Raw genomic sequence first — 21143 nt, forward strand, 5'->3', positions numbered from 1 at the left:
GCCAGAGCCTCAGCACCTCACAGGGAAGGATTTCCTAACATCTAACCCCACTCTCTGTCAGTGTGAAGCCATTCCCTGTGTCCCATCACTATAATTCCTGAGGAATCATTCCTCTCTGGCTTCAAAAGGAGTGTGGGCAGCAGGTCAAAGGAGGTGATTCTTCCCCTCTGCTTTTGAGAGATCCACCTGGAATCCTGCACACAGCTCTGGTGTCCTCAGTGTAAGGAGGACATGGAACTGTTGGAGCAAATCCAGAGGAGGCCACGAAGTTGCTAAGAGCACTGGAGCATCTCCCTGTGAGGACAGGCTGAGGGAGTTGGGGCTGTTTTGACATTTCACTTTGCAGTTTGAAGTGTTCCATTCATAATGAAAATACCTGTTTCAAAAGCACTAAATAAATGACCTTCATTAGGCATTGGGAAGAGAACAACAACCCAAACCAGTTGGCAGGCAAATTGTAAGTGGGGTTTTTTTTACTTTCATTATTTTTTCTGCTTAAAAAAGAAAATACTTTAACCATTTGTGATATATATAGTGCTGCCACAACTAAAGGAGGTGCAGAGCTCAAACTCTCTCCCAGAGGAGGCCACAAAGTTGCTGAGAGCACTGGAGCATCTCCCTGTGAGCACAGGCTGAGGGAGCTGGGGCTGTTCAGCCTGGAGAAGAGAAGGTTGTGTAGAGACCTCAGAGCAACTTTTCACTCTCTGAAGGGGCTACAAGGAGCCAGAGAGCCAGTTAGGAACTGCAATGTTAGGACAAGGGGAAATGGGTTCAGACTGAAGGAGGAAAAGTCTAGGTTGGATGTGAGTAAAAGTTGGGGGTGGATGATCTGTCAGGTCCATTCCAACCCTTAAATCCTATGATTCTGTGGTTCCTTGTAGGCCCCTTCAGATCCTGGAAGGAAATACCCTGCAACACCCCAACTAGCTCCCTGATTGGAACCCACTTTGCAAACCCTTTGTGCCTTTCAAATACATTTTGACTTTTCTTTTCCCTAGGCCTACTCTGTGTATGATGAGGACATTGGCTACTGCCAGGGACAGTCTTTCCTTGCAGCTGTGCTTCTACTTCATGTGAGTTAATTGCTAAATGAAGGCTTTGATATTTGAAACCAAAGCAGCTGTAAAATCAGTGGTGCTGCAGCTTTGCTGTTTGACAGATATTTACTGTTGTTTATTTGTCTCTATTCATTTTCCTCTTGATGCTTTTTTGGCAATAGTGACTAATGGCTTATCTTGGTGAATGTACATTGCCTTTATCTGGGAGAAATCCATTAAATTGTCAAGCAGTTCTGTGTCAAAGGCTGAAACTGATTTGTTACATATTAATATTTTCTTTTAATTCAGTTGTCATGTAGGTGAACTCCCTTTGTGTTTATGGGGAATTTAACTCTGGGAGCCATTCTCACAGTAGCTCAGCAGAGCAAGAAGTCTCATTAATTTTTACTGAGACTTTTTCTCCTGAGGACATTCTATAATATCTTATGAGTGAAAGCTGAATTTTAACCTTGATAGTTTAGCCTGTAACCAAAAACTGTACAAACTTTGATCTGTTGCTTCCTTTATAAACACATAAGTGTATGTCTGGAGATAGATGAATAAATACACCATTTTTATAGTTGCAAGATGCTTTATCTGTGATGTCTCAGTGGAAAAGCAGCAGATTCAAGCAGAGTATTTATTCAGATAAAGTATAGCTGAATAAACCACCCCTGACCCCAAGCACAGCTCTAACTCAGCCTCTTGTCTCCTTTTTCTGTCAGATTTTAATGAGTAAATTATTAATCATGATGGAAACACGTTTTGGGTGGTGGGTTTGAATTAGCTGTTGGTGGTTTGTGTGTTCCACATACACTTCCCAAGGCATTGGGAGCTGAAACTCTCTGATTTCAATTGTCACTCCTAGTGAGATCCATGACTCCTTGAAGCCCTAAGGAGCATGATAGCAGTGAGAGTGAGAGAGAGCAGCTTTAGATCCTTTAAGGATAAACCTGACTTAGTTCCATGATTGCAATCCCACATACACTGCAAATTGGCTTATCTAACAGTCGTTTTGCAATTAACTTCTTACCTAAAGCAGGATCCTGAAGTTCCACTGGAGGAATAAGCCCTTTCCAACACCAGAGGTGTTTAGGAATGTGTGGGTGTCATGTTCTTGGCGTTTGCCTAATGCCTCAGCTCCTCTCCCTTAGCTCTGTGCTCTCATCACTGCAGAGAATCCCCTGTTTCTAGTGCTCCTGGAGTCAGAAGAAATTGCCCTGTACACAGGGAATGCTCAGTGGAAATTACACTCGTTTTAATATGCCCTTTGTAACGTTTGCTTTTGTAATAGGATGGTAAAGTGAAATACTCAGAGAAAGGGGGGAAGGGAAGCAGTCTCAGTGAGCTCATGTAAGTTGGGAGCTTCCCAGGATGTCCTCCAACTCCTGTTTTTCTCAAATCCTCCAGCCAATCTGTATGCTGTGAATGCTTGTAAGACCCTCTCTAACTCTCCTATCTTTGCATGGATTTCTAGCCCTTTCCCCTTTTTTTCCTGGGACAGGAAATCCTTTCTCTTCAGTGTAGATACCTTTCAGGGGTGGTTGGGGAGCCTGAACCTCCCTCCTCAGTTCTTGTGATTTTGCTGCTTTGCTGAAATTCCCATCAAGGGTGAGCAGTTAACTTCTAATCACAGGGGGACAGTGTTGCCAACTCTGATCATATTCCTATGAATCTCACAGTATTTGACCTTTTTTTTTTCTTGCTGGCTACTTTCCAGAGTCATTGCTCTGTGAAAAAAAAAAAAACAACCTAAAATTTCATTTAAAAAAAATAGTACATTTCTGGCTTTTGTGATTTTAAAGAAAAGACAACAACAGGCAAATATCAGAATAAGAATGCCCAAAGTTTGTATTCTGCTTAAATGGAATAAAAAATGAAAACTTGATGGATGATGTTGAATTATTTGGGTTGGTAATACTGGAGAACCTCTGCCCACTGAGAGCAAGGACTTGGGGACCTGTTTGGCCTAGTCCTGACCTCTGTTGGCTCTCCCTGTCTTGGGGGAGGAACAGTGGTCAGTGCACGATGATTGAGCATGCAAGGTAGGTGTGCTTGTGCATGAGAAAATAATTCCCTAGAAGTAATTGTTTCTTACCAAAACCCCTGAAATTTGCAGTTATCATCTTACAGAGCAGATTCAAACCTTTTGGTCAGGAGTTCTTCCCTTGACTTTGTCTGCAGCTTTTATCTGCTGTCAGTGGGGATCATTCCAGCCAGATAAGGTCGTGATTAAGAGCTTTGAGATTGCTAAGAACTTGTCCTAGGTGAATCAGGCCTGGCCTGGTCAGCAGCAGCTGAGCTGGCAGTGCTTTATGCTAACTTGATGATGTCTGAAAATGAAAATGAAAGCTTCAGCCCATGGCCCTGGAGACAGGCCATAATCACAGGCCGAGCATGAGAGCTGAGACCCTGGAGGTAGATATCAAGAGACTAAAATTCTCTTTGAAGAAAATACCAAGCTTTTATCTGCAACTGATGTTTGATAAGGAGCTGGCAAGTGGCCAAATGAGTGAATACACTGAAAGGTCAAGAGTTGTCATTCTTGATGCTCACTAATTGTTTTTGTTTGTTACAGTCTGGTGCCTCCAAAATAAAAGGCTGTTCTCAATGTGACTGACAGCTTGATTTGGGGTCTGCAGTGACTCTGCCTGTGCCTGTCTTACTGTTGAGTTTCCTGAAGGCACAGGGGAAGCAGAGGAGAACCCTCAGGGGTGGTCCCATGGCACTGGGTTCCCACCAATTCCATGGGCTCGAGCCAACAAATGGGAGTGTAGAGTGGCTCCCACAGCTTGTGGTAGTACCACCTTCCAAAACTCTGTTGGATGAGTTTTGGTCAGAATGAAATGGAAACTATGGAGATTGAGCTTCTGAAAAAGTCAGGATGTTAATAGATGTGATCATGGGAAACCTGACTTCGGTGCCCTGGGGTTTGGATGAAAGCAGATGAGCATTTTTCTCACCAAGAGTTGGTTGTACCTCAGTATCCTGAATTTTTCCTGTTTAACCAAGTCTCTCTCAGTAGAAATTACTGTCATGAGTTGTTGCCTTTTTATTTTCTTTCTCCCTTTATTTTTAAATTGTTGTTCTGTACCTGAGAGCTGTGTACTGGTTGTTCTCATCCCTATCTGGCAGAAGAAATGCTGCTGACAGTTGAGTAGGGATGGATATGTACCTGAACCTATGCCATGATCCCACATTCTCCTCAGAGAAGGCCTTACAGAGCCAAGTCCAGGTGCTCACCAAGGAGAACAGTCCCCTTGAGATGTTAGTTGCTTAATTCTGCATTCAGGGTGCTTTGCTGACAGTTTTAATGTATCTCTTTCATGTGCATCAGGTATTTAAGTGTGTGTGACTGTGTAAGGCATTGCAGCTCTGTTTTTAACCTTTTTTTCTGTGTGTTTTCCCAAACAGATGCCAGAGGAACAGGCATTCTGTGTATTTGTGAAAATAATGTATGACTATGGCTTGAGGGACCTCTACAGAAATAACTTCGAAGATCTCCATTGCAAATTCTTCCAGCTGGAGAAGTTAATGCAGGTGGGGCCAGAGAAACTAATTCTTCTCCTCTCACAAATGGAAATACTGCTGGCATGAAGAAGATAATGCTTTGCTTCCAAAAGCTGCTGGGCAATAAAACCCCTGTGCTTTAAGAGATGGGGTAGAACCAAAGCAGGGAAGTTTACTAGCTGAGTTCAAACATCATGAGTCAGATTTATTTCTAGTTTGTCTTGCATGTACCAATCTTGCTGCTAATCTCTGTGTCCAAGCAGAACAGGTCTCTGTTTTTCCCCTCTCCTCTCTCTGTTTGCTCACTCCTTCCCTGTTTCCTGACATTGTTACAGAGGATGTCTGTGCTTTTAAGGGCAGTGTGTCCTTTGGCCTGTCCCCATCAGTGTCCTGCTTTCCATGAGTTATGTTGGTGGTTAAGAGGTCAGGCAAATCAGGACATCCTGATGCTTATGAAATACCAATCAGGTGTAGGGCACTTGGCAGTTTTACTGTCTCTTCACTCCACTGCTCTTTTTTTTTTTCAGGTGGAATTGTTTCATTGAGCAATTTCACATAACTAAAGGGCTGCAAGTTTTACAGGTTGTTGTTCTGACTAATTGCTGCCAGTTCATTAAGCTCTGCCCTTCTGTTGGCACAGTGAATTCTGTCTGCTGAGGGCACTTGTCACAGGTGACCTGACATACCTCTGTGAGAGACACTGAACCCAAACCAACAGAACACTGTCAAATTAATGATTTCTTTTCAGATGTCAAACTGGGCATATTTCTTACTTGATGGAGTAGAATGACATCCTAATTAATTTGACACTTTGGCATTTGCTCATCTCAATATTTACATGTGTTAACAAAGAGTTTTATTAGCAAACAACCCAAATTTTATTAACAAACATCCTTTATTAACTGGGTATATCATCATTGTACAGTAGACTTTTCAGTGCTTGCTTTGTGTTGCCTATCTGTGCTCCCAGTTAGAGGAACTGGCAGAAGGAGTGATGTGCTCTGTGGCTTTCAGGCTCTGCAAAGTGATCTCCTGGTTCCAGCATCCATTGGTTTTTGTGGCAGAAGCATTTCTAGCAAGACACAGCAAAGGAATAACTTGAAAATATACACTCTGACACAGATTTCACCACCACTCTGCCTTTGGACTGGTGAAGATGCTGTAATTTCTCAGTGTAATCTCAGTAGGTTATTTGATACTGTGATAGAATCCACTGTGGATATCTTAACAAAAACTGTAACCATGGGCACTGAAATTCATCAAGAAACACATTTCCATTGCTCAGAAGGAGCCAGGATTTGACTTTGTTGTGCTTGCTGGTGTTTAGCAACCTGGGCCTTACTGACAGTGCAGATGAAGAGTGTGGGTTAATGAGGAATACTGAAATATTTCTTTTTCCCTTTGCCCTAGGAGCAGTTGCCAGACCTGCACAGCCATTTCTCAGACCTCAATCTGGAAGCTCATATGTATGCATCCCAGTGGTTCCTCACTCTCTTCACTGCCAAGTTTCCACTCTGCATGGTCTTCCACATCATTGACTTACTACTTTGTGAGGTAAAACCCCAACTGATTCAGCAAGCCCTTCCTCCACTCCATGAATGTTTCTTGTTTGGTTCCATTTAGTTGGAGTCATTTACTGTTTCTTTTCAAAATGTGGGTAGCTAAATCATGTAGAAACCATGTTTATATTGAGGAGGAGATGTTCAGTGAAACACTGGTTTGGTTTTGAAATTAGACTTGTGGATTGCCTCGTTCTTTGCTGAGCTAATTAAGACTATCTGATGCACACAGCTGGGCTTGATTTAATTGTTCAATGATTATTCAGAGTTAGGAGTTGGCATTTCTTGAAGACACCAAGTAGGAAAAGCTCTCAAACTGCCTGAGTGCCCACACACAGTGAGGGTAGTGCATGAGGCTTTGAGGACCTGATGCTAAGCAAACAGTGAGAAGGGCCAAACAGCACAGCTGAGTGAAGCTCCTTCCATCTGGGTTTCCCCTGCCATTCCAACACTGTTCCAGATGCAAAATGGTTTGTGTCTGGACTGTAAATATATCTACACTTCCTTTAAAGCAACAGCTTGATAGTCTGGAATGTTTGTTTTGTTATGTATAGAAATGCTTACACTTTTTGTCAGGGCATCCATGGAGTTAGATCTGGTTTTGAACCTGTCACTGGTTTAAATGGGTCACAAACAGAAGAGTAAATGAGGAAACGAAATATTTTATAATTTTCAATGCCAAGGGCTTCATGAGTATGTAACACTGCTGTCTCTAGTTCAGTCTGTTAATTTTTACTGTGAAGGATTTCTTTGAGATTTTCCAGGCCTTGGTAGGCACATGCCTTGGTAGGACTCAGTGTTCAACAAATACTGTCCACCACTCATATATCTGGTTCCTTAAGGGTATTTCTTCTGCATATTGGTGCTCAGTTATCCAGAGGAGGTAGGTTAATACTGTCAGATATCCAAGTGAGTGGGGAAGGTAATCCTTTGTCTAGAAGTACAGGACATAGAATCATAGAATTTAAGGGTGGGAATGGACCTTACAGATCCTCTAGTCCCAACCTTCCCTGGCCTGGGCAGGGAATTCCTCACTAGATCAGGTTGCTCAAGGCTCATCCAGCCTGGCCTTGAACACCACCAGGTGTTGACATCATGTCATAGTAGTGATTGCTGTGATAGCAGCATGGGCACATCCTGGCTGAAGCTCTTGCACTTTTTATTGTACTAAGCTTGATGATAAAATATGCTGCAAGAATTCTTTTAGTCATGGCTGATACAGATTTTTTAGAATGAACAAAAGAAACACCTCTTGGTACGTTTGCCTTCATCTTGCATCTGGCAGTGTTTATCTCACTGGGTCTGAAGGATTTACTGTGGGAAAGAAGGTGAAAGAATCCAAGGGGAAAGTGAGAGAGTGCAACATTGCTAGGGAAAGGGAAATTTGCTAGTCTTTGTGGAGGGTGAGCACACACAGCTAAGGGAGCCTCTTTCACAACAGCTAAAAATAAACCAGAAATGGTAAGAAAATGGATTTCAAGTGAGAAGATACACACAGACATCTCGAGAAACAGTGGGACAGTGTGGAGACAACATCCTGAGCCACCAGAACAGACCACCAGAAGAGTGCTCCTCAGATTCAGGGGTCACCAGTCTCACATATCAGGCACCTCTGAGAATTTGTGGGAGGAGCATAGATTAAAATCATACTAAAATAAAAGCCTGCTTGGCTCTCCTCATGAAAGGGAAGTCTAATCTGAAGGCACATGGCCATGGGCAGAAGAAGAAAGCAGCTGCTCTTGACAGAGGACTGAGGCTGTGTGTCCAGGCAGCCTCTGCAGGAGTTAGGGGGAAATCAAAATGTTTTCTGCATTAGACTGTACTTTACTTTATCTCTGAACAACCAGTGTGCCTATAATTCTGGCAACTGGAAGGAGAAGAAACAGTGGCAACTGCTAACAGTGGAACATGTTCTTCCTGCAAAAAACATCCTCAAAAAAATCAAGAAGCCTTTGAAGTGAACTGTCTTAGGGTTTTAAAAACAAGTTTCCAGCCTTCTCTTTAATTTGTCATAGATACAGATGAATTTTATTCATTTTGATATTTATTACTGTTTACCCTTCAACTTCCTTCCTGACTGTGCTTTCTCCACATCCCTGACCTGTCTGTCCTTGACAAAATGTTTACATCCTATACAGCTCTTCTACGAAAGCAAAAACAAGGGGAAGAAAACCAGCTAAAACCATTGCTGAGGGGATGCTGCCAGCTCTTCATTCCAAGGGAACTTCTCTGCTCCCTGTGAAAATACTTGAATTATAGATGAACAACTTGTGTCTTGGACTAGGTGATCTCCAGAGGCTCCTTCCAACCCCAACCACTCAGTGATTCCATGTCAACCAGGAATTTTTGTATGGGGTTGGGATTTTTGTGTTCGTTTTTGAATGTGGCTGGAAGAGTGAAATTGATCCTTACAGATATTGTTCAGCTCTCAATCCAGAGAGGAGAAATACCTGTTGGAAGTGCTGTAGTTCCACAGCTAACCAGGGAGGCACATTGCTTCCCTTGCACGATGGGACAGTGGCACAAGGTGGGATGTGAACCTCATGGGCAGGAGCATAACCTGTGAAAAAGGAGCTAAATTTATAGTGAGAAATATTTTTTATAGAGATGTTTTTAAAATCCCATCAAAGTCAATGCCACTAGTCGAGCTCTTCTCATCATTCTCACATGAAATATCACTGCAAGATACAGAAGTGATAAATAAAGAGCAGTTCTGTTGAAATTCACACAAATCTGGGACTTGCCACGGCCTCTGTGTGACTGAGTTCTTTCATTCTGTTGTCTTGTATTTTTCAGTTCTCTCCAGGCTGTTGAGGAGGTGATTGAACCCCCAAATTACTTAAATTGCCTTCTAATATTGCCTCAGTAACTCTGGGACAGATCCTGTCACCCATCCTCATCTAGAAAGGAAATCTTCTGGAATCCTTTCTCTTGCCTCTGACAGAAGCTTGAGGAGAATTTTGGGTTTGCAGGCAGATACTCCACAGTGCTGAGGAACATCTTATAGGGCTGTGATGAAAACACAAAGCTATTGATCCAGTTGGAATTTTCAATGTGATTACAGCAAACTGTGTGGGTTTGGCTGTGGAGATAAACTTCAGTACCTCAGCATGAGCTGAGGATCCTTCCACCACATCCCTTTTAGCTGTTTGTTTCTGCTGCTTCGTTTGGCTCTTCCCCATTGCTGTTAATGTTTGCACTGAAGAACATCTTTGTTGATGAAACTCCGAGTTGTATTTGGACTTGTCAGTCTTATCTATCAACATGACATGCTGTTATTGGGAGCCTGCTCTGTTCTCCTCTCTCTCTGTTCCCTTCTCAATTATTTATTTAAAGGCATGCTCAGAAATAGCACTCATCTAGGTGCAGCTCATGTCACTTAGAGCTGTCCCCAGTGCAACAGCTGCACCTGAATTGTGCCACAGAAATACCAAAGAGTTGACATTTCACTTTGCAGTTTGAAGTGTTCCATTCATAATGAAAATACCTGTTTCAAAAGCACTAAATAAATGACCTTCATTAGGCATTGGGAAGAGAACAACAACCCAAACCAGTTGGCAGGCAAATTGTAAGTGGGGTTTTTTTTACTTTCATTATTTTTTCTGCTTAAAAAAGAAAATACTTTAACCATTTGTGATATATATAGTGCTGCCACAACTAAAGGAGGTGCAGAGCTCAAACTCTCTCCCAGAGGAGGCCACGAAGTTGCTGAGAGCACTGGAGCATCTCCCTGTGAGCACAGGCTGAGGGAGCTGGGGCTGTTCAGCCTGGAGAAGAGAAGGTTGTGTGGAGACCTCAGAGCAACTTTTCACTCTCTGAAGGGGCTACAAGGAGCCAGAGAGGGACTCTGTGTTAGGAACTGCAGGGACAGGACAAGGGGAAATGGGTTCAAACTGAAAGAGGGGAAGTTTAGATTGAAGGTGAAAAAAACCTTTTTTCCAGTGAGGGTGTTGAGACACTGTCCCAGGTTGCCCAGGGAGGCTGTGGCTGCCCCAACCCTGGCAGTGTTCACAGCCAGGTTGGATGAGCCTTGAGCAACCTGCTCTGCTGGGAGGTGTCCCTGCCCAGGGCAGGGCTTGGGGCTGGATCATCTCTAAGGTCCTTTCCAACCCTTAATTTCTATGATTCTGTGATTCCATTACTCACCTGGACACTATGGGTAACCTCTGTTATAAGCCAGTCTGGCTATTTTTGTGTGCAGTTTTATGGAGTATAAAGTCCTTAAGGATGGTGCTTTTCTCCTTTTGGGGAGTATGTACAAAACCCTCCTGGGCTGGCACAGATAGTTGTTTATTTTGGTGTCATAGTACATCATTTGACTGCGTAGTTTGACTCCTGAGCTAACAGTTTGACTGCTAAGCTGCCATTCTGTGACCAAGGTTGAATACAAAGGGATGTGACTGGTCTTCTATCAGTTTGGAAGATGAAATAATTTAATGTTTACTAGTATAGCTGATAACACAGAAGGGGAACTGCCTTTCCCAGGACGCACAGGGGGAGAAGCAGAGTCGAAAGCTACATATCATCACTCCTAGGCCTTGATTTTTCAACTGTCACCTTCAAAATATTGTGTAAAGTCATTTTATGACCTTATTCTATATAAAATTATAATCTTGAGAAACTGCCTGTGGTAATGAAGGCTGATGGGTACTCTTAAAACCCTTTGAAAACATAGCTGACTTGGTGCTGACAACCCAACACCTATCGACACCACGTCGTGGAGATGTGGCTCCTGGGAGCACTCCCTGCTCATGAAATAGCAAAAATCCTAGCAGAAGGAGCAGTATTGGTGCTGAAGGTTTGAGTTCTGTCTTTGTGTGTGTGTGTGTGTTGCTGAGGAGTGATGTGCCAGGAAACACTGTGCCGTATGGTATCGCTCAGACGCCGCGTTCGGCCGCGTGCGAGTACCGACTGAGGAGCAGATACCATAATAGCTGCTATTTTTTCTCTGTCACTGTCACATACTGCTGTGATGCCTTCAACAGAGTTGAGAAAGAACAGATTAACATTTCAATTTATTAAACTTCCTCAGGAATTGAGGCAGGAACGAGCCCACTTCCCCTGTAAATCTGCGCGGATGAAATGGGAGTTAAATAAAAGATTGTGCTCTGTTGTTTATCTCCTGGGGATCTATAGGGGAAGATGAATTGAACTCTTTGGAATTACTTGTTGTTGACATGTTGTCTACGTTTGTTAGCCTTTCCTGTTATGAAGGTTTCAAGAAATCTTGCAGAACAGCAGACTGGGCTTGCTAGAAATTTGAGTAACAGCACATTAAAAGGTAGATGTAATTCTGAGCAGGCACAGATCTGTGCTGGAACTGCCTGTGTTATTTGGTACTATTTGCAAAGGTAGAGTCAATGTCACACATCTGAGCTGGAAAAGGCTGGGAGGTGTGTGTTTGTTTTCCTTCTTAGGAGTACAGGCAATTAAACTTTGGCATTTAGACTGTGTCTTTCCTCCTGCATGGGAGCTGAGTCTCCTTGCTGAAATCTTGATCAGCCACTGCTGTTTCATGCAAAGAGACTGGAAAGGATTTCTTTCCCAGGCTGCTACAATTAGCTTTTAATTAAATTAAGAAGAAAGAGAACAGGTTGTTTCTCAGACTGCAGATGGACAACTGGAACTTGAACATGTGTGTCCAGTGGTAATGCTGCTTTGCTGCATCAAGCACCTGTGGACGATGTCATTGTAGAATCATCATAGAATTTAAGGGTTGGGATGGAGCTTGGAGATGATCCAGCCCCACCCCCTGCCCTGGGCAGGGACCCCTCCCAGCAGAGCAGGTTGCTCAAGGCTCATCCAACCTGGCTGTGAACCCGGCCAGGGTTGGGGCAGCCACAGCCTCCCTGGGCACCCTGGGACAGGGTCTCACCACCAGAACAGGGAAAACTTCTGCCTAATATCTAACCTAAATTTCCCTCCTTCAATTTGTCCCCATTGCCCCTTGTCCTGTCCCTGCAGTTCCTAACACAGATCCCTCTGCAGCTTCCCTGGAGCCCCTTCAGATATTGAAAAGTTGCTCTGAGGTCTCCACACAACCTTCTCTTCTCCAGGCTGAACAGCCCCAACTCCCTCAGCCTGTCCTGGTAGAGAAGATGCTCCAGTCCTTTTAGAAACTTCGTGGCCTCTTCCAAACTTGCTCCAGCAGTTCCATGTCCTTTTTATGTTGAGGACACCACAATGTCAACCATTAGAATCTTTTTGGTTACAAAAACAGCAGATCTGCAATGGAGATACCTCAGGTTTTCTATCCCTGTATGTTTTGGAGTTAGAGGAGCTATTTAAATCCAAGCTAAAAGTAATTTTAGCCTAATTCATCTGATGACTACAGCTGTAGCCCACTGTGGGGGCTTTGCAGCACTGGAACAGAAATTGAAGTCAAAAGAAAGGAAAAAAGGCTGTAGGATTTGATTGTGTGTTTGCTGCATGAGGAACTTTTTAAAGCTTTTGGATCTGTGTGTTTAAAACATTCAGATTGTAATGCTAAAGGGTCTTAAGTTCTTTTCAAAGTGAAGATTGTAAGAAGTATTAGGTGTTTGGGTATAAAATTCCAGTCAGCAGCAGAAATCCTGGAGGTGTGTAATATTGTGTTCTGTTTTGCCACAGGGACACAGAATGTTCTAAAGCTACACAGAATTTATGGTAATTCAGGCTTGGACCGATGAGAGGATTTTAATAGAGAACATCTGAGAGGTTCTAGGAGAGCCCCAGGGTTTACCACAACCCTTCACACAATGTTGTCCAGCTGTTCCTGTGAGCATCCATAATTTATGTATCTTCCACTCAGAGCTGCAGCTTGTTTGTCCCCAAAATAACAAGGCTGGTGATAAGTGCTCAGCTCGAGCAGAGGGAAAACAGCCTCACAACAATCTGCAATTCAAGATAACTTATGTGAACAGAAGGTACTTTCGGGTGATGTTGATAAATTTTGTGGTCCTTAAAATGTTGAGGCTGCTTCTAGTTCAGAAGGTGTTCTGAGTTCCAGGTGAAAAAGGTACTCAAGGGCCTGTTGGAATGACCCAGTTTGTGCCTCAGAGGGATGAGACATCTAATGCCCTGTCACACTGTGTCTCTGAATTACTTTCCCCGTTGCTCTTGAAATATTTTAGCCACCTACCAGTTGATGTTCACTTGGTTGGTTTTTCTAGGAATACAGTAAATTTCCATAATGCTTACTTAACACCAGTGCCATCTGCTGTACTGGAATAGCAGCAGCCTTGGCAGCCTTGGCAGCCTCAGAAATGCTTTAGAAAGAACTGAAGGAAAGTATCACAAACAGGAGAGTGATGTTCCCTGAGCAAATCCAGGAAGCTAAGCTAATTTGGGGCCTGTTTTGAAAGAAGAGGGTGGTGGAATCTGCCCGTGCCAAAACACTTTCCATTGCTTCGTGCTTGGAATCTGAGGCCGTTAGGAATTTTTTGATATATAAAATCAAAATGTGAACTTTGCATTTGAGTCGTTGTTGCAAAGAGAGAATGAATGTCAAGGTGCAGAGAGGTGAGGGCCAGGGCTGTGTCGTGGCAGAGAGAGGGAGAGGATGAATTTCTATTACTAGAACAGATTCCTTCACTCTTAGTGTGCTCAGGCAGGAACAGGTTTGCCCAGGGAGGTGGTGGAGTCACCACCACTAGAAGTGTTGAAGAGGAATCTGGACCTGGTGCTGGAGGATCTGGTTTAGGGGTTACAGCAGTGACAGGTTAATGGTTGGACTTAATCTCAGAGGTCTCTGCCAACCTTGATGATTCTCTGATTCTCTGAGGAGTGAACCTGGGAGGGAGATCAGAGTGCAGACATTGCCCTGCCATGGACATGCATTTCTCTTTGTGTGTGTGACCCTGTGTAGAGGGGGAAGGAGGCACAGCTCTCTGAACCCTCATCTTGTCTCCTCTCGTGAAAACTGAGATCTGGAAGATTCCTGCTCCTCTGAGCACATCTGACAGCCATTCCCTGTTCCCAGGTGAGAGCAGGAGGACCTCTCCTATCTGCAGACATGCAAAGCCTCCCTTTCTGGCCCTGCAGAAAGAGATGCCTCAGCAGAGCCATTATGGATGTCATTAGCCACTAATGCCTAGTTTCAGGCCTCTGTGTTACCCTCTATGTTAATCAGGTTTAGAAAGAGGGATAGGGCCCCTAATGCCTAGTTTCAGGCCTCTTTGTTACCCCCTATATTAATCAGGTTTAGAAAGAGGGATAGGGATGTCTAAACCCCTGTAATTTAAACCTCTGCAAACCCAAAAAGAATGGTAGTGTTTGGCTTGGTGAAAAATGGAGAAAACATTCTGCCAGCCCATAACTCACTGCCTGTGAGTCAGGAACGTGCCCTGCAGAGCCTCCCCTTGTCAGGGAGCAGTTTGAGATGGGGAAATGACTTCAGATTCTGCGGCTGTGATTTTTATTCTTTGCAAACAGGCTCAGGAGGTGGAGGGGGAAAAGTGTTAATCTCACAGCAGCCTCTACCTTCATTGAGCCATAGCAACATCTCAGCAGCAACTGACATGAAAATCACCCAAAACACGTAAATATTCACCTGCACTCCGAAATCTCATTCATTTCTGTTAAAAGCAACCAGCCAAGCAAAACTTCATGTGAAATCATACTAATACAGCTCCTGGTTGCCTGGTAGTATTTGTTGGGTGCCTTTTTATGCTGCAAAATGCAGAAAAGTGACACAATCAATACTGAATCCCCTGGTGCCATTTTTACCATCTCCCTGGGCCCTGCTCCTCTGATAATTCAATCCACTGGTTTTAACTGGGCTCATGTGTTATTCACAGCATTGTAAGGTCAGGATGGAGATTGCTGTATTTTCTTTTTCTGGTGTTGTCTGTGTGCAGTTTGGGGCACCTCAGTATATAAAAGATACTAAGCTATTAGAGAGTGTCTAAAGGAGGCAACAAAGATGGTGAAGGGCCTGGAGGTGAAGCCACATGAGGAGCAGCTGAGGGCACTGGGTGTGTTCAGAAGAGGAGACTGAGGACAGACCTCATCATGGGACACAACTCTCTCCCAAGGGGCAGTGCAAGAACAGCTCTGACCTCTGCTCTCTGGGACCAGTGATGGGACCCAAATGGCATGGAGCTGTGTCAGGGCAGGTTCAGGCTGGATATCAGGCAAAGGTTCTTCCCCCAGAGGTGTTTGGGCACTGAACAGCTCCCAGGGCAGTGGTCACAGCCCATGACAGAGCTCCAGGAGTGTTTGGCCAGTGCTCTCAGGCACAGGATGCATTGTTGGGGTGCAGGGTCAGGAATTGGACTGATGATCCTCCTGAGTCTCTTCCAACTCTGTACATTCTGTGATTCTGTAGCATTTCCTGGTGTGAGTTATTGTATAGCAAAGTATATGGAGTCACTGGGGAAGCCCAGTGGAAGAACTCAACTGTACCTCATCCATCAGCACTGAGACCTCTCTGCAATTTTTCTTTTTTTTCCCCCTCTCTCATGTGAGTGTGTAGTAAGAAAGCTGTGTCTGTTGTTTACACAAAGCTTGCTAATTCATGTTGTGCCTTATTTGAGCAAGAGTTAACCTTCCTTTCCTTTAGTCATCTTGTCACTGAACTAGAATAAATGTACAAGCTCTACAACCTCTGTGTAGAAGATGTTAATTAACACCATGTCCCTGCAGAGATGTTCCAAGCCTGCCTTGCTCACAAAGGGAAACTGGAGCTTCAACCCATATATTCATGTTGTCAGCAAAACAAAGGCATTTGTGACATGCCTAAAGTTTATTGTGTGTTCTCAACATATTAAGAGTTGCCAAATAAATGTTTTGTTGGAAGCCATCCAAAACATAAATAGAATTTTCATTCTCCTTTGGAGTCTGTAACCCCAATTACCCTCTGGAGCTCCTTTGAAAGGCTGTGCAACTGAACACATAATTATGAAACACTTTTGAATTATGAAACAATGTCAAATTAACTTCAGTTGAATGGCTAGTTTCTCTTTAGAAAAAGGAAAATTTGGTTATTAGAAAGCTGGAAGAGGTTAACTGATTAATGGTATGTCACGTGGGGCTTGGGGTTTCTCAGCCCTTAAGGAGCTGCTCACTTGACTCTCAGGTCTGTCTTTAGATAATGTTGTGTCAGTGTCTTCACTATTTTCCTTATGCATGTCAGACAAATCTAGGGAAAAAACCCACAGATTAGGACACTGATAAATTAAATTTCCATCTTTTTTTGAGGTTCAGTTCCTGTTGCTGGTGAAGATGATGCAGAGGAAGGTCTGTCAGAGGGTCAGGGTTGGATATATTGAATATATCCTGCCTTGTCCCAAGGCTTCTGTCACTGAGGAGAAGCTTTAAAACAGGAAAGAAATTCCAGAGTCATCCTCTGTGCAAATAGTGTCCAGTTAGGACATGATGACATTGTTTGGCCTAACTCAGCCCCACACTTGGCTGTTTGCTGCCCCTTAACTTCCTTTTTTCCGGTGTCTGGGCGGATTTGCTGGGTGAGATGAATGGATGTGCCTCCTCCCTTCCCAGGGCAGCCCCAGACAGCCTTCCTGGCACAGACACCTCACTGAATGCAAACTGGGCTCTGCAGAATTGCAGCTTTACCAGCCTCTGCTTGTTCTTTGTTCCCAACCTTCTTTTCAGGCCTTCTCAAAAGTCATCTTGTTTCCGAGAGGCTCAAAGGGAGGACTCCTCAAAGAGCCTTCTATCTGCAGAAGGAATCTTGGCTAAGGAGGGAGCAAAGGAACTGGGAAGATCTCTCACTAGATCACAGTTCACATAATAACATTTCCACTTACTTTCAGCCAGTCTTAATTTCAGTGCACATGTATCATCATTTCATTTTTACAGAGAGGGAGTTTTGCTGCTTTGCCCATGAGGATGTTACCTCCAATTTGGGTCAGAAATTAGTCTTTTGACAGATAGCTCAAATAAACAGGTATTGCCATGAAGTGCAGCCATAATGAGTTAAATGGGAACCTCCTGGATGGTGAATGTTCATCCCAGCACCAGTAGGTATGAAGAGATCTGCAAAATGATGCTCTCTCTACTGGACTAAGTGCTGTCTGTGTAAAGCAGAGGATGGTCAGTGTCAGCAGGGGCTGTAAGGAGGTTGTAATATACCACAAACTCCAAGATTTTCCTTTTCCTGACCCTTATGTTAGCATATTAGGTGATTTGAGAGGGGCTGGTTCCTGCTCCAAAACTCCTTAGCTTCGTGAGATGTCTTCAAATGCTCTAGGCCTCTACACAAGCTTAGAGGGTCCTTAAATAACACTAGTTGGAAAAAAGAAGTTGCTGTGCACATGTTTAACTATGCAGATAAGCCAGTCTGTCACAGGAACTGCTGCTCTTCTGCTAAAGGCTGGTGAAAAGCTCCTTGGAGGAGAATGTCCACATGCCTCATTTCTGGGCTCTCTGCCTGAGGGCTAATGTCTGAGCTGTGTGGGGCACATCCTCCTGCTTGGTTTGCTCACTGGCAGCAGAGCCAGCCAAGCTGAGAAACCAGAGAGTGGCCACATATTGAGAAGGGATTTGAGAAGTTAGGATCAAGGGGGAATGGCTTCCCACTGCCAGAGGGCAGGGAGAGATGGGATATTGGGAAGGAATTGCTCCCTGTGAGGTGCTGAGGCTCTGGCACAGGTTGCCCAGAGCAGCTGTGGCTGCTCCATCCCTGGGAGTGTTCCAGGCCAGGCTGGATGAAGCCTTGGGCAACCTGGGCTAGTGGAAAGTGTCCTTGCCCAGGACAGGGGTTGGAACGAGATGATCTTTAAGCTCCTTCCAACCCAAACCAATCTATGATCCAACATGATGATAAGCCCCTCACCATTCCTGTGCTCTTCTAAGTTCTTGGTTAGTAAGTGTCTATTTTTCCTTTTGCCTGTTGTATATTAAACAAAGTGGTAATGATGAACAACTTTCACACATGCAAATCTTTTAAATACCAAGATGAGATCTGCACGATATTATGGCATTTATTTCCAAATGCCTAGTTAAACATATGACCTTTGCTTTTAAGAAGTAATTATCCAAAGCTCATTTCATGTGGGCTCCCTTCTCTTTCCCCCCTTGTGGATGATTTGTATGGACTTTCATGTTTCCATTAGAAAATTGCTGGAGGGATATTGCTACCAGTGATTTATATGTCTGGTGCACACTGGTATTTTCAGTCCTTCTTCTAAAATAGCTGGAGAAGTTCAAGCTGAAGCTTATAAATCACTGTGTGGTAAATGAAGTAGGATTTTAAATAAGAGACTATGGAAAAATGAGCTGAGCCTTCTTTTTCATAATCATAATCATTAAACTTGGCTGTGGCAGAACAGTCTTGTATGCATGAGGAAAAAGAGCTCCAGTATGTGGACTGGTGGTTAGAGAGTGTGTTGTCCAAGTGGGGGATAAGGCATTTCCCTGCTCTGAAATCTAAAGCATCTTGCTCTAAGTCCAGGCATGAGTAGAAGATTGACTGGTGCCACTCAGCTGTCAGGGCTGTATTAGTCCTTCAGGTCCTCACTGGTCAGCATGAAACTGCAGCAGCCTCATTGATTTGGGACTGAGCTCTGCCTTGGAGGAAAGAGGAGGCTGCAGGTTGCTTTCTGTCGCTGCTCTCTACACAAGATTTAAGTCCTTTTGTGCTCTGATTTCATGGTGCTTGAGCCTTGAGCAAGTTATCTTGAATACCATGAGGAGTTCTGTGAGCTGCCCCTTGCCTGGTGTGGCTAGAAGAGCTTCTGGGGGTTCTCAAGGCAAGTGGAAACCAATTCCTGTTCCATTTTCTGTCTATGTGTAGAGTCATCACAGAAGGGCAATCCCAGAGAGAGTTTGGTTGGTTTGGATTCAGGATCAGTGTGAGTTTCAGGCAGATCAGGAAACAAAATAGGTAGAAAATAAATTGAAAAGGTTTGGGTTTGGTTTTGGTTGTGCCAGAAAATACATAGGACACTAATTTCTCAGTCATCCAACAATTAGACATGATACTCCTACTCATAAAATAACAAGATCTGATCAATCAGTTCAGTGTTTGTGGTGGTACATGTCAAATTCTATGCTTGGAAATGGAAATTGTGGCTGTGTGGAATAAACTGTTGACTTCGTATATCATTTTGGATTGGCATTTGGATATTTCTTTTGAAATGTGGAATAAACCTGAGAGTACTCTGAACTTATTTTACTGCTGCTGGAGCTCTGGTATTAGCAGTGTCATGACTGGAAGTCACAACTGGACTTTTTTTTCTATTAAAAAGAAGTATCAAATCAAAATAACCTGAAGTCATTGTTATCCCGTGTGGAATAAGGTTTCCTAGTGATGAAGCAACATTCAGTCCTGCTGCAATTGTGACCTCTAGTGGGAAATGTGTGTTTGGTATCACAGTGATTATGCAGCAAATTGCTAATTTGGAATGTTGCAATATTCATTATGGCTAATATCATAGCATTTCCAGGACTCATTAATGGTAAAATCCCTTCAAGGCAGAATCCCTTCAGTGTAAAAAAAAAACAAACCCAGTTTATTCCCAGGAAAGCTACTGTAAAGTCTCAGCAAGTTTTAATCAAAGCTAATTTTTATAGGAAAACAGTCTCAGGCTCTCAGGCCTGGGAGAAGTTTCCCTTGTAAAAAATCCTGTTGTTGCCCAAGCACAATGTGTTTTGCAGTGCCATTGTCACCAGTGTGGAGACAATATCTAGATACCAGCTCTGAAAGGCATTACCAAAAAAAAGATTTATCCAACTGGCACAAAGATTTGGAAACTATGATCCAGGAAAACAGTCTGAACACGAAGCACATGAGCAAGTGAGAGCTGTGTGTGGTATTTTATCTGGATGAAGACAAAGCTATTTATAATCTTAAATAATCAAGATATTAGGCTGCAGGCTGTCTTTAATCATAGAATCAGAGAATCAACCAGGTTGGAAGAGACCTGCAGGATCATCCAGTCCAACCCTCCCGTGGTCACTAGCCCATGGCACTAAGTGCCACATCCAGTCTCAGCTTGAAAACCTCCAGGGATGGTGAATCCACCACCTCCCTGGGCAGCACATTCCAATGCCTGAGCACTCTCTCCCTAGAAAATCTCTTCCTAATATCCAACCTAAACCTCATTTATTTCTCATTTCTGTGCATTTGTATTTCCAGCTTTTGCAAACCAGCAAGCAGCTGTTTGCTACAGGCAGCAGCGTGTTCAGCTTTGAAGTAGCTTTGACTTTTGGCTAATAGCAGTGGAAAAGGAGCATTGTAGGGTCATCTTTGCTTTATTTGTTTGGGTTTTTTAACAGGTTGAGAATGAAAGATTATACATGATAAATCACAGCTGAGCTCAGTTACTTGACCAAACCCCTATCACCTAGAATATTTATCACATTGCCTTGCTGCCCTGCTCATGACAGCACTGGCACAGAGGGGAGAGCCTGTCACATCCACAGCACCTGACTGATTGAAGTTCCCAGAGCCCCACAGAGCCCTCATCTTCCCCAGCTGGGACTGGGGAACTGTGCCTCGGGGCTTCATGGGGAGCTTTGAAGTGCAGCAGGGAAAAGGGAAACATTCCCCAGGGACTGACAGCATCCCATTGTGATGCTACATAATAATAAGTGTTAGGGAAGGGAGATTTGTATGCTGGGACTGATTGAAATCTCTGTCTTCTTACTTTCAGGGTATGAACATAATCTTCCACGTAGCTTTGGCTCTCTTAAAGGTAAGTGATTTTTGTTTAACTTGTTTTATTAAACTGTCTGGAATATTTTTTTTGTTTAGCTTAATGTATCATGTCTAAAGGAACAATCGTAGTGGAACGTCTGGAGTAGGGAATGGAGGAGAAATACCATCCATTTGGGTGGAGATGTCTTCAAAATTGTACTGACAATAGATCTGTTTTCATTCAACTTTAATCATGTCCTGAAGTTTGTGGAACAGGGAGTGCAGTCTGAGGATTTAAATGTCTGGTGTCACTACTATTAGGAAAACAATCCTGATTCATTTCACAGCACATGTATTTGTGAGTGGGTTCTTTCACATAAAACAGGTGATGGAATATTGTTTGGTATCAGATATATCTGTGATGGCAAGAGAGGAATGGACATCTTTTATAATACA

The 21143-nt window shown here is 43.5% G+C and overlaps 1 protein-coding gene across 1 annotated transcript in view; it reads left to right on the top strand.

Moving 5' to 3' along the window:
- RABGAP1L (RAB GTPase activating protein 1-like) overlaps positions 1 to 20745 on the top strand; it is a gene marked incomplete at its 3' end in the record, with an annotated part of 35379 nt that extends 14634 nt beyond the window's left edge. The window contains exons 3-6 of the mRNA XM_009071235.1: positions 999 to 1073; positions 4452 to 4577; positions 5958 to 6101; positions 20704 to 20745. Of these exons, the coding sequence (XP_009069483.1) occupies positions 999 to 1073; positions 4452 to 4577; positions 5958 to 6101; positions 20704 to 20745 (387 nt within the window). The remainder of the gene's footprint in view (positions 1 to 998; positions 1074 to 4451; positions 4578 to 5957; positions 6102 to 20703) is intronic.
- Positions 20746 to 21143: the final 398 nt, after the last annotated feature.

Source organism: Acanthisitta chloris, unplaced genomic scaffold, assembly GCF_000695815.1.
Source record: "Acanthisitta chloris isolate BGI_N310 unplaced genomic scaffold, ASM69581v1 scaffold2463, whole genome shotgun sequence".
NCBI lineage: Eukaryota > Metazoa > Chordata > Aves > Passeriformes > Acanthisittidae > Acanthisitta > Acanthisitta chloris.